Source organism: Pezoporus occidentalis, unplaced genomic scaffold (genome assembly GCF_034315485.1).
Source record: "Pezoporus occidentalis ecotype Australia unplaced genomic scaffold, CSIRO_AGI_Poc_V1 ctg189, whole genome shotgun sequence".
NCBI lineage: Eukaryota > Metazoa > Chordata > Aves > Psittaciformes > Psittacidae > Pezoporus > Pezoporus occidentalis.
Window position 1 is genome coordinate 780,843 of NW_026913737.1, and position 13,051 is coordinate 793,893.

The window sequence follows — 13,051 nt, forward strand, 5'->3', positions numbered from 1 at the left end:
CATGACTGCCTTTGGAGGTCCCACTGCAGTGTCTCAGTAACAAGATAGGGCCTTCTGGTACACAGGTGATGCTGAGGAATAGAGCCTCCTCTACAGAGCTCTTCATACCCTCTTGCACACTGAAGTCTCTTGTATTACCTCTCAGAACATCTCCTCTTGTGTCTGAGTGCTGAAACCTACAAGTGACACAGAGGGTTTCCATTGGCTGAGTTGCTTCATTTCTCTGGTGGCTTATATTTGCCACCAGCAGTGGTGAGATTTAGCCTTCTCTGCAGTTTCTGTCTTCCTCCTTTGGTGGTGCTGCTTCTGCTAGTCCTTCTTGTTAGTCTGTGCAGAGGATAGAAATAGTGAAAGAAACCTTCCTTGCATGAGTTTCACTGTAAACTCTGTTTACAAGCTGCTGGCAGCGTGGTAGAAGCTATGTGGCCAGAGCTTTTGTGTCTGTGGTCCCAGTACTGTATTATTCCTAGGAAGGGAGGACTGCTTCTTGGTATGATGAAAAAAGTAGAGACATTCTTGTGTGGTTTCCTCCCAAGAACTTGATGCCTCTCTCCTGGGTATCCTCAAAGAAGGTCAGAGCAAAGCCAGTCCTGCCTTTCAGCCTTCTTTGCAAGCAGAGAAGCTCTCTGGCTTTTGTCTGTATCTGAAGCCTGGAGTTACCAACAATTGGTATCAGTTCTCCAATAGGTAGAGAAGCACTTTACCCATCCCTCCAGTAACTAGCAGAGATGGACATGGGAATTTCTGGGTGTCTGAACCCTGACAAGTGTTCAAGGGGTTCAGGAATTTTGAGTACTTAATCTCTTCTGCTAGTAGTAAATTGGTCGCTATTCTGAATCTTCATTTGTTCAGCATGAAGTGCATAGTCAGAGTCATGACATCCCCAAATTCCTCCTCAGCCTCAAGATATTTCAGGTGTCAAGTGACTGCTCTGTGGGCCTAGTATCAAAGATGGGCTTCAGAAGCAATCTGAGATTGATAATGTTCAAGTTGTTAACCACTATGTATTGGATGATTATTTCAGTGCAGGAACACCTCCACCCCTGCTAGAACGCATAAGAAACATGAAATTGATTTCCTTGTCAGACTTGTTCCTATGTACACCTTTAATGCAGATGTGCATGAGTTCGTATCTTTACTTGCTTTTTCCCTTCTCTATTCTGTTTCTGTGAGATGCTGAGAAAGTAAGCAGCAGGACTTCATATATAATGAAACTAAAGTGAGAGAAGTATTTAATTTTCAGGGGAAGCAGTTTCCCTATTCCTGTTGTCTTCTTGCTCTGGTAAAGAGGTCCTGGGATCCTGTTACAGACCTGCAGCTCTAGCAAACTCGTGCCATTGTGGATGCAGATCAGTCCTTAGATGCTCAAGGCTTATTTTGTAATCCTGCATCTACAAAACACTTCCTTGACATGTTTATCGTCCAACCCACAAGAAATACTGCAGGTCCATGGTAGTAGCGTCTCAGTACTACTACAAGGCCCTGCCCTTTGATTTGTACAGAACAGTGAGAATATTCATCAAGTGTGATGTTGGTTGTGAGAACAGTTTGTTGTAAAGGCACAGAATTGTCTGCTCATGCAGAACCACTGATGGAGGCAGGGAAGATCAGTCCCACAGCAACCAGCACATCTCTAACCCAGAAATCAAAGCGTAGTGATAGACATCAGCTCAGTAAGACCTTATCTCTTCCATTTAAGAAAGAAAAAGAAAATGGGCTTCTTTGTCTGACAGCCTTGCTGCTTAGTGGCATGATGAGTGCTGAAGGTAGATGTTTGGCAGCCTGTTGAAAAGCAGGGAAGCCTGAGTGATGTAGCATTGTAATTGGCACGGGTTTTCTGTCGAGCATTTCACCTTTTAACTTTTCCCTGAACCATCTGCTACATTCCAGTGTGAAGAACATAAGACTTGTTTGTGAGCTCTGAAACAATTTGGGCTTTATGTTAGCTCCATAGCAATCAATCTAGCAGCAGTATCTGCATATCATCCTCCAGCTGAGGTCAGGCTGTGTTTTCAGTCACAGAAAGCAGGCTTTCCTACAGTTTTACACGCATGCACCCTTCCCCTTTTTGTGTAGCACTGTTGAGAATGGTGCTGTAAAAGTTGATAGCCTTGAGGGGGAGCAGTTTGAAAAGTTGGTCAGTTGAAAGGAGTAAGTTTTTGAATTCAAGCCTCACAGTAACAAACCTGGCATTTATAATTTATGCAAGTGGAGGCAGTGAGTGACCTGATCAGAATCTAGAACTGCTCCAAGACGTGTTGCTGATGGCAGTGTGTCTAATTGAGCACATGCAGATATTGTAAGAAGCTCCACTGGCAAAAGTAGATTGATTTCAGCTGAACGAGTCTTGGAGAAATCATCACTTTTTTTTTTTTTTCTCCCTACCACCTTGTTTCTTTCCACCCTGTTATTTCCCACACTCTGTGGCCTTTCAACTTTAAAAGGCACTGGTGAAATGTGGACACTGAGCAAGCAAAAGACCGTGTCTGTGCATGTGCTACCTAGCAGGCTTGTTCTGCTCAGTGGGCAAAACAAGTAAAGAGGTGACCAAAGCTGTCCAGAGCTGGTTCAAAGTCTTCTGAAGTTGCTGATTTGTCAGTGCTAGTGTGGTAAGCGTAAATTTTAAGGGGGGAGAGGAGGGAAGTATTTTGACCAATTTCTCCTGCAGCCAGCACATCTCAAATGTGGAAGTCAGCACAGTGATAGAACTCAGCTCAGTAACATTGTATCTCTTCCATTTAAAAACAACCTAAACGCCTAAACAACAAATGCAACAACAAAAAACAGCCACACAAAAAGCAGCTCACCACAAAAAGGGGGTTTCTTGGCTACCCAAAAATCTTACAGCTGCCTCTGGGGGATAGATGGCTAATTGAGTTGTGGTCTGTAAAGCCATGTGGCTGCCCTTACTCTAAATGCGGTATAATGTCTCTCACAGTAAGTCAAAAACATCATTAGGGTAGGAGCCTGTAAGGGTGGGCAGTGCTGCCTTATCACACCCTCCTTGTTGACCCAGGTCCTGAACTGAAGGCCTTGTATAGTGGGTACTGGTGGACTATTGTGAATATTTATTACTTTCCTTTCTAATCTTTTTATGCCTTTTACCACCATAACATCCTTTGGAAATGAATTCCTCATTTTAATTACAGAGTACATTTTTCATTGTTGCTGGGGTTTGTTTTTGTGGGCTTTTTTGTGTTTGGTGGGTTTTTTTTGATGGGTGGTTTATTTGTTTGGGGTTTTTAATACTTCATTTAACTCTAAGACTGGTATTGACAAAAAGAAGTAATCATTCTGTATTGTTGCTTTCAACTTTTATTTTGCTAATTCTAAAACTTCAGTGTGTCCCCCTGCATTCTTCCTCACTTTTACTTTCTCTCCATATGGAAAACTGCTTCTTTTATCTGATAAGAAATGTTGCTGGTCTTGTAACATACAGGGAAACTCCTAACAAATGCAGGACATGAATATTACCCGTTTCTGGGTTGGGCACCTGCAATGTGGGAGAAATAAGAGCGGGAGACACCGTGTTAGTGTTTCCCAGTGGGGAGGAAAGGCACCAGTGTTGGTTGGCTGGTTAGTGGCCATCATGGAGCTCCCTTGCAGCAGCTCAGCCTTGAGGCGCAGCTCCATGGGAGACCAAATGTTGCTTGCTTGTGCTGTGACAGGACTTTCTTGAAGAGGCAGCTGTGTGCACCTGCTTGGGACTGAGGAATGTCAGAGAGCTCTGTGAGAGATGGATAAGCAGGTGGGGATGTGACCAACATGACCACAAGTGGTTTGGTTGTGATTTGGCTTTATAAATCCCCACAAAGCTGCCTGCAGCTGACTGTGTTTCAAAATAAATTAATGGTATGGAAACTGGCTATCGTAACCATTTCATGTGCTGTATTTACAGCAGTAGCCCCTGTCCTACAAGGCTGGACCAGAATGCCTTCTGCTCTGCAGGGGAAGGATTCTGGAACAGAGAATGCAATTTCATCTTTATTTGTGGGTTTATAAACAGAAAACAAAAGTTCTCCAGGGAATTCATTACTGAAATAACAGCGTTAGCCCATCCCGTTAGCGACCAGCCACTGTGTGTGCAGGCCTGGTTCCCCTGGGGGAGCTGAGAAAGCTACAATAGTTAGCATCCAGTCTATGTAATCGGTTCCTTTCTTCCTTTGCTGTCTGCAGGAAAATCCGCAAGCTGCTTTCCTCCTCTGAAGCCAAGCGAGCCGCCAGACGCCCTTACAAGCCTATTATCCTCCGGCCCATCCAGGCAGTACAGCTACGCCAGCCCATGAATGATGAACCCATAATCATTGAGGATTAACACACACTGAGCAGCTCTCCAGATGACAGTGGATCTGCCTGAAAGAATCTCTCCTCCAATATATACTTGAGTTTCTATGGCTACAGCATTGAACTAACTGTTGAAGAGAGGGAACTTTTGAGGAACTGTTTTGCATCTTTTAAACCCTTAAAAGGAACTCAGCCCTGCTCTGAGCCTCTGACCACAGACTGTTCTCTCTCTCTCGCGTGCGCTCTCCTTCTCTCTCCTTCCTTTTTTTCTTCCTTTGTTTTTTTTTTATTTTAATATTTTTATTATTATTTTTGGTAGCCTCTTTTCCCCTTTGCTTCTACCCCTTTTGTAGACAGGGGGAAGGAAAGTAAGTTTAACTTATTAAGAGAATGTGGATTAGTACTTTTTAGCTTTGTTTCCTCTTCCGATGTACGAAGAGCTAGAACCTTTCGTTTTGTGACTGAGCTCTCGTTGCAAAGCCATTTTTACGAGGCTGTGTTGCAAGGTTCTTTTTTGGTTTTTTTTCTTTTTTAATTTTGTGGACGGTGCCATTTTTTATTTCATTTGTATCATTTCTTTTGTAGATATATTTCCAACCTTTAACTGATATTTGGAAGTAGGAGCTGAAAGCCAGCCCCAGGTTCAGCCAGTTTTCTTTGGTCCTGTCCCTTATATTTTTGGGGTCATTTTGCACGGCCAGTTGTGCTCATGCACAAGACAGAAACAACTCAGGCTGAGAAGGGAGTGAGCTAAGAACTGAAGAACCCTGCAGAACATCACACTAACGTTGTGTGCAGTGGCGGCCAAGCTACCAGAAATAGGTGTCCTTACTCTAGTCAATCCCTGGGAGATCTGGCCTGTGGCATTTCTCCCAGTAACCAGCAGTTTGTGTGCTGCCTTCTCTCTGACATCTGGAATCCTACGTGCTGTTAATACCACCAAGACCCAGCAGTAGGCCCAGCAGTCCAGCAAGTGTAATGAATTGCTTTGCTCTGGCTCCAAGAGTCAAGTACACCAATGCCCAGGGACATTTTGCTTAGAACTCTGAACCTGTTTGTGCATCAGTGGTTTTGGACACATCTCTCCCAGGACAAGACCTGGTTTCTCTTTAATTGCGTTACTCTATGTTTCCCATTTTGAAGGGAATTTAAATTACAGCTGGGTTTTCATTTGAACACATTGTGTCTGAAATTAAGTGGGATTTTCCCCCCTTGACATTTCTTGTGTTTGAGGTTTCTTGCATCTCTTGAACTTCTTACGTATTTGCAAGTCTGTATAATTTCTTTTTCATATGTCTTCTCATTGCAGTGCGTTTGTTGAATGCCCTGCTCTGTTTTGAAAGGATGTAAACTATCATTTGCAACTTGTGCTGATCTGTACATGTACCTGCCTCAAGCAGACACAGCATGTAGTAACCCCCAAGTCATTCCATATGTGTCAGCGGTGAGATGAGCCAAAGTTGTATTTGGGTTATCACAGTCCAGCCGTGATTCTGTGCAACTCTGCTAACCCACGGGGTTAGACGGAAAGGAATCCCCACAAAATGAAAACAATTCAGTTAACTTTACTTAATAAACCTGGAAAATGAGCTTTTGTGAAACATCTGCTTTTTGTCTCTTCTGAAATAGCTGCTAAGACCCTTGCTCAGGATGCCATCTGGTTGGTGCGCACGCCTCTCTGTGCCTCCTTCACATCCTAGAGTTGTACTCTGCTCCTGAGTGTTTGCTTAACTGTGGCCCATCCCTGTACTGCCAATGCTGGTACATTGTGCAGGGCAAGAGCCATTCATAATTTGATTCCCCTCCTGTGCAGTTTAAACATTTCTAGCGCTTCAGACTGTGATTCCCTCCCTCCTCCTCTTGAATACAGCAGCAGATGCAACGCCAGGGCTCTGAATGAGCCTTTTGTCTGTGGTGGCTCATGCATCCTGCTGATCAGGGGCATGACTGGCATGTGGCAGAGTGAAATCCCTGGGGGTTAGCAACCGAACCCACTGATGTGTAAGTACTTCTTCATTTCTACATTTGATCGTTACTGGATAAACGAAGCAGGGATCAGTGTTTTGGGGCTCATTTGCTGCTCAGGAGTGATAAGATTTACTTTGTGGCTGTGAGTGGCTGTGACACTTAGCAGATGTTGTGTGTCCTACCTTGCTGGTCATGATTTTCTGTCCACAGAAAGAGGAAACACCCATTCCCAAAGGATATACTGCTTAGGAAGGGCACCGAGCTTGGTAGCTGGAAATCTCCAGGCTGCCTGCAACAGTGCAGGGCTGCACCAAAGACTGGCAGTTCTGTGTCACCTCCATGAGTCTGTAGGATTAACCCTATATATGTAAGAAATATTGCTGACTGCAGGAAGGTTTTGTAACACTTGATTCTGCTCTGTGAGGTCTCGTAGGGATTCCTTCCTGTGGCAAGATGGAATCTGAAAGAGATCACTTTGAAAATATGTGTCCAAACTGTCTTCAGCTGTTCTGCAGTGGGATTTGGAGCTGAGGCTGCAGCAGAGGGTCGTGCTCTGCCGTGGTGTGGGGAGCTCCAAAGTCCCTGCTTGCAGGTAATGATGCACTTTGGTTATCGGTAGATGAACTATTGAGACTTGAGAGAAGCTGTTCAGGCTGCATGAAGAGCTCAGAGTAACCACTTGGGGGTGCCAGCCTTGCAGTTTCCAACAACTTGAAAGCTTTCTTGGAGCAGCTCCAGAGATTGCTCTGGGAATGAGTCCAGGCAAGTAGAGAGAATATCCTGGGCTGCCCTGACTTTGAAGGATCCTTTGCATGTCCTTTAATATGGATGCCATTTTTCAGTGTGCAGTAGCTGACTTTGCTCCCTTGTGTTTCACTGGCTTGTGTTTGTACCAGCTTAGGAGGAAACTTCGGAAGATATCTTTAGCAACCAAAAAAAAATGCCAGCTCTTGGGAAGTGCAGTGAACGGTAGGTGCCACCGCTGACATATCCAAGCCTGAGCCATCAGTCACTCTCTTAAGCTGGCTGCTGTCACTAAACCTCTCCTGGACCAACCTCTCTTCTGTGTTCACATTCAAATGCTGATGTGCTGTTGCTGCAGGAATTGCCTTTGATTATTCACCCTCCTACTCTAGACCCTTGGAAAAATAAGAAAAGATTCATACAGATGGGGCAGTGTCCTGTTTTCAGTGCCCCGTCGACTCCCTGCTCCCATCTCCTAAAAAGCCCTTGGGATTGTAAGGGAAGAATTCTGATGGGAGTTGCAGTGAAAGGTAGACTGGTGTTCGGGCACGTTAACTCCATGGTGCAGAGCCTGGCATCTGGAAGTGCTCACCCACCTGGAGCAGGTCATTTCTACTGCATGCATTTTCAGTCCATAGCAAGTTTTGGCACGTGTTTGGATATTTTCCTTAGCTGTGTGTCCCTGACATCCCCATCCTTCACTTTTCTGCCTTGCAGATGTGGGAGCAGACATGTCACAAGCTCAGCTCAGATTCTTGGAGGAGGCTGTGCTTCATGCTCACATAGATGGAGCGTGTTGCCCTCCAGACTTACTGCCATGCTTACTATTTTACAGGCTTAAAAGTAGCTGGGAGCTGGTCAGGGAAGTCTTTTAAAAACAAAAGAAAAATCCAGCCATTCCTACAATACTTCCTGACAACGGATTTCTTTAGTTAACTTTGGAATTTGTTTGTTTTAGAGTTTTCTATTTAGCATTTTACCAGCTTGTCAGTAGCAGCTCTCTGTGATCTCTGCTTTTGATGCTGTAACATGAAGGCAGCATACTGTCCGTAACAGCCACGTTGAAACAGTGTGATAAAAAAACCAAAGCATGACCAAAACAGTTCTGAACCTGGCATTCCTGCTGTGGGAGGTGGCCTGTAACCGGGACACTACTGCAGAGTCCTAAAGCAAAATACACGTTGAAATCTACTTTGAAATGGAAATTCGGAGCCCGTGCCAGCTTTGCTGCGGGGTCTGGCTCTCGGTGTGAGTGTTACACAAGCCAGACCTTGAGAAGCCTGCGAGTCTTTTTTGGATGGTCAGTCTGCGTCATGGTGGAGCTGCTTTCCACTGCTGAGGTGGGGCCATGGAGGAGGAGGGGGCACTTAACCTGTTCAGATGATGGCGTGGGCACGTGGTGGTGTGTGCAGTAGTGGTATGGGAGGTGTGTGAGCTCCTAGCAGATTCTGACTGGGAGGATGGATTTCTTAATCCATCAAGAGAGCGCAGGCTCAAAACCACTTTCAACTTAAAATAAGCATTGGCAGCAGTGTTAGAGGGAGAGAAGAGAGATTGCTGCGGAAAGGCAAGCCCTGGCATGACAGTCCTCTCTAGCTGGCAAGCATTTGTTTGTTGGTTGGGGTTTTTTCCCCTGTAAATGTGCTTTGTAGTCAATACTGTTCTAGGAGAGCTTGCAAGAGCCAGCAGTGATAGGCTCCGCTCTGATCCCCAACCTCAGGATACAAACATGTCAAGAGTGCATTTGGTCTTTGCTGCCCTCCATGAGGGAGGAGGCTGGTGGACCCTGTGGCCTTGCCGTGCTTCCTTCCCTTAAGGACTGAATAGGAGTTTGCTCTGCTCTGCCATCTTTGAAACGTGGTGAAAGACTCTGCCTCTGATCACATTTCATCCCTGCAGGCTCTTGGGAGTGGGAAAGCTGTTAAAAGACAGTAAATTCAGACAGGCTCTGGGGCTGGGGGCTTGTCCCCACCTCATCTTCAGCCTGGAAGAGAGTCAGGCAAGGTCAGGGCTGAAGCACACTTGATTCCTGGCCTGGGCTTTGTGAGTTCATTCACTGCATTCCTGGAGCGATGCAAGTAACAAATTCAGCATCTTTCTGCAGACAGCTTCCTCCCCTCCCGCCTGCAAGGGGACTTTCCACCTGGATCCAGTGCTCCACAGGATGCTGGCAGCGTCACGGTGAGCAGATTTACAGGTCTTCGCAGGAGGGTTTCAGCCAAGCTGTGCTCATTCAGAGATTTTCCATCTGAGCAGGATCAAGCTTGTTCCCCTCTGCCTGCATCTTGGCTGCCCCCATGCAGGACATACGAGGGGAGCATGCAGATGTGGAGCCAAGCCAGGCATGTTTGCATGCTTGTTTCCCTGCATCCCAGGAAGATGCTTGTAATGTCTGGTGCAGACCTAGAGCAAATGCTGCATCCCAATGGATGGGTCTTACCCCTTCTGCTGCTGAAGAAGAACATAACACCGTGGGGACATCACAGTGCCCATGAGGCCCTGGGTTATGTATGTCCAGCCCAGGAGCTCACAGACAGCTGTGTCCTGGAGGTGGTGTGCAAGGGGGCACAGACAATGGAAACTGGGCAGCTGCTGTACACGCTTGTCCTGCCACTGTGCTGGCCCCTGTAAGCATGTTGCACCATGGCCAGCCTGCTGTCTGACCACAGGGTGTCCGGGAGGGGCCCTGGGACCAGGAGAGCTTGGTGACAAACCACCGCGCGGTGCCTCACACAGCAGGAGCTGAACTTTGCCACTGAAGCCTGGCTCTGAGCACAGCCCATCCCCTGGGGACACCCTTTCCTTCCTGCAGAAAGGCTGCAGGAGAGCTGCTGGTGCCAGCCACTGCCATGCATGCCCCCCCTGCTACAGCACCGCCACGGAGCCTGGCTCTGCTGGGGGTTTGAGAGCCATGCTTGCGTCTCTCCAATTGGCTACTGCCTTTTTTTGGTTACAGTGCTGCTCTTTGGGCACCTGCATCCTGCCTCAAGGAGGCCTCACTCCTGCTCCAGGGTATGGAGATGCCATCTACAGGTATCTGCATCCTCAGTGTCCACAGGCCCTGGGTGAGCTGGCAGATACAGCCCCTTGGGAAGGGGGCACAGGGACAATGGGGACATCCATTCCCGCTTGCAAGGACAAGTGGGATGTCTGTAAACCTGTTTATTGCAAGCATGACAGTGGTATCTGCCCTGCCTGATAATGGCAGGGACTCGGATGCCTTTTAAAGGAGAGAAGCGACAAGTGGATGGTTGGAGCTCCAGATAGCGGGCGCCGGGGCCAGGCGGTGACGTGCCAAGCCCTGGCCAGTGGCATGTGCTGCCTGACAAGACCCAGCTCCTGCCAGCCCCCCACATGCTCTTGCTCTGGTCGTCCATCTTCCCATCTCTTGCTAATCCTTCCTAAGCCCCTGGGCTCCCCTTCCTGAGCCATGTGTTTATCCTGTGGCCACCCTTTGGCAGTGAAGCTGGGTACTTGGCATGTGTGGGTCACATCCCCCCTGCATGCTGCTGCCTCCCCAGCCCAGCCAGCCCAGAGCTTCTCATGTTGAGGAGCAGGTTTCCCCGCTGCAGGCAGGGTGCTGCCCTGCTCGCCCTCTCATGCAACCCCGGCTCAGGATGGCCAGGTTTGGGCTGGCAGGCACTGCACATCCAGGAGGCCTCTGCAGTAAGAATAAAACATAAGTGTTTTGCCTGGTTTTGTGAAAGACTCCTCTGTCCCATCCCTGAGCACCAGCCAGGAACGGCTCCCAGGCCCTGAATAGGAGCCTGACCCATTTTGCCATGAAGTTCCTGCCAACTGGTAAGGACCAAGGCAAAACACAGGCAGAGCTGGGGCAGCTGATGGGCAACAGCCACCACTCACCAGCCCCTGGCAGCAGCTGCCTGCTCTGCCACGTGTACCCATGAGTGCCTGGCCATGCGCTGCATCCAGGGGTGCAAGATCTTTAGGGGTGATGGAAAGCTCCAGCCTCTCACCCCGTGGGGACTCTCACAGAGGGGACTGGGATATAAGTTCACATGATGCACCATCTGAGGGGCTATGGGCCATGTATGGACAACTGTCCTCTGGTCAAACCCAGCCAGCAGTGGGGGTTTACCTTAGTCTTTTTTGATATCTCCTTCCCCCCCCCCCCGCCCCCTTACCCTGAAACAAATCCAGCTGATCCCAGGTGCCAGAAAAGGTGAGACTCAAGCAGACAGCAGAGGAAGGCTTTACAGCCCCAGCTCCCTCTATGAGCAGCCCTGTCTCCATGAGTGAGTTTTTGTGGTATTTGCATCTGAAGGAAGAAGAAAGAGCTGAGAGGAGACAGCGTGGGGAGGGGGAGAGAGGTGAGCCAAAGGAGAGGCAGCCTGGGGGGAGTTATTCCTTATTTATTTATTACTTTCCCTTAATCTCCCTCAAAGCTCTCCGGTTGACCTGCCCCAGGCAGAGGTCCCAAGCAGCCTTGTGCTTTTCCAAAGGCTCCCAGTGGAGGCAAACCCTGTTTCATGGCCAAGGCCAGCCCAGCATGGTCAGCAAAACACCCCCCCACACACACGTCTCGCAGCCCCCCTTGGGCCCATGGCTGCTGCTGCTGCTCAGGGGATGGCTACACATGCTGAGACCAGCTTTAGGATCTGGCCTTGCTTCAGTCTTAGTCCTGATTGGGAAGGGGGATGCTGCAGGGACGTGGCTCCTCACCCACTTCGTGCAGCACCCCTGCAGAAAGGGGCTGGGGAGGGGAATGCTGGGCTGCCAGGGAGTCCCCATCGCGCCCCACAGTCACTAAGCAGGTTATTAAGGGCATGGCCAGACCAGCCAACATCAGCCACCAGTGCTGGCAACGGGATGTGTGCTGGGCGATGCAGCCAGCTGCCCACAGCGGCTAAGGGGGCCCCAGGACTGAGGGGCCAGGTGCCACTGCAGGAAAATAGGTCACCTGCTGCCATGGGGCGAGGGCTGGGGGACAGTCACCCCTCGCATTGCCTGTGCCAGAAACCTCCCATCTACTGATGGGCTGCCAGGGAAACCCCAGCTCAGCCCTCGGCAGGGAGGGAGCCCCCAGGTTTCTGATGTAAAATGCATCACTTGATGAAAATTGCTCCCTGGGACAGGCCCCATCCTGGGCATTAATGAAGCTGTCCAGGGACACGGCACAGTGGGGTCAGGGCTGTCCCTCCTGTGCCACCGCACTGCTGCCTGCACCCTGCGTCCCCCCAACAGCAGGATGTCCCATGGCTGCATTCCCGTGCCTGGCACTGGGCGTGCTGTCCCCAGAGAAGCAGTGCCACCTCAGTCGCCTGTCCCGCTGTCCCTGTGGCCCTGGGACAGCCCTGCCCTTGGTGCAGGAGCATGCTGAGCCTAAACCGGGACTGATTAAGACACAAGCAGCTAAAGCCACTTTGCTCCTGAAACAGCATATCCGCTTGGGATTTAGCGCATTTGCAGGCAGGGATTCACACCTTTAGGTGATTTGTCTTAATTCTCCCTAGCCTCTATGTGTGAAAAGCCTTTGGCAGGCGAGAGCCTGGCTGGGTCCTGGTTCTACGGCACTGCTGAGCCCGGGGTTTCACCCGTCGCTGCCCCATGCATACTGTTTGGGCGGGTACAGCCTCCCTCCTCCTCCTGCACCCCCCGACCCCCCGCTCCCCCCGCTCTGAGGCACCAGCTGAGATTTCCTGTGGATCCGGACGATTTAGACAGCAGACCCTTTTCGGGACGGAAAGGAGCCGCTGCAGGCAAGAGGATGACGCTGCTCGCACCGTGCTGGCACCTGCCTCTGCCGTGGGGTGCTCTGTGGCAGCAGACGCACCGGGTACAGCAGTGGCCCACCGGAGCGCCCGAGGGGCCGTGCCGGCGGAGGCAGCTGGCCTCCCAGAAACCAACAGCTTCACAAATCCCCAGCTCCCGCCTTGTCCTGGCGCCTGCCGGCACCGCGGTGGCTGCGGACCGGGCTGCGCTGCGGAACACGCAGGGCTCAGCGGCCTCGCTGGGGCCGTGCGGGGCCGGGACACCGCTGCCACTTGTCCCTGTGCAGGGACCCCCCGGGTTACAAAGCCCCGCATTGTTGTGA

The 13,051-nt window shown here is 49.7% G+C and overlaps 1 protein-coding gene across 4 annotated transcripts in view; it reads left to right on the forward strand.

Annotated features, from left to right (window-relative positions):
• Positions 1-5,873, forward strand: part of MTA1 (metastasis associated 1) — an 81,036-nt gene extending 75,163 nt beyond the window's left edge. For 3 of the 4 annotated variants that reach the window (XM_062616239.1, XM_062616238.1, XM_062616240.1), the window contains one exon: positions 4,177-5,873. In XM_062616239.1, coding sequence (XP_062472223.1) covers positions 4,177-4,315 — 139 coding nt within the window. In that variant the 3' untranslated portion in view covers positions 4,316-5,873. The remainder of the gene's footprint in view (positions 1-4,176) is intronic. The other variant, XM_062616241.1, reaches the window with a different exon arrangement.
• The last annotated feature ends 7,178 nt before the right edge of the window (positions 5,874-13,051 follow it).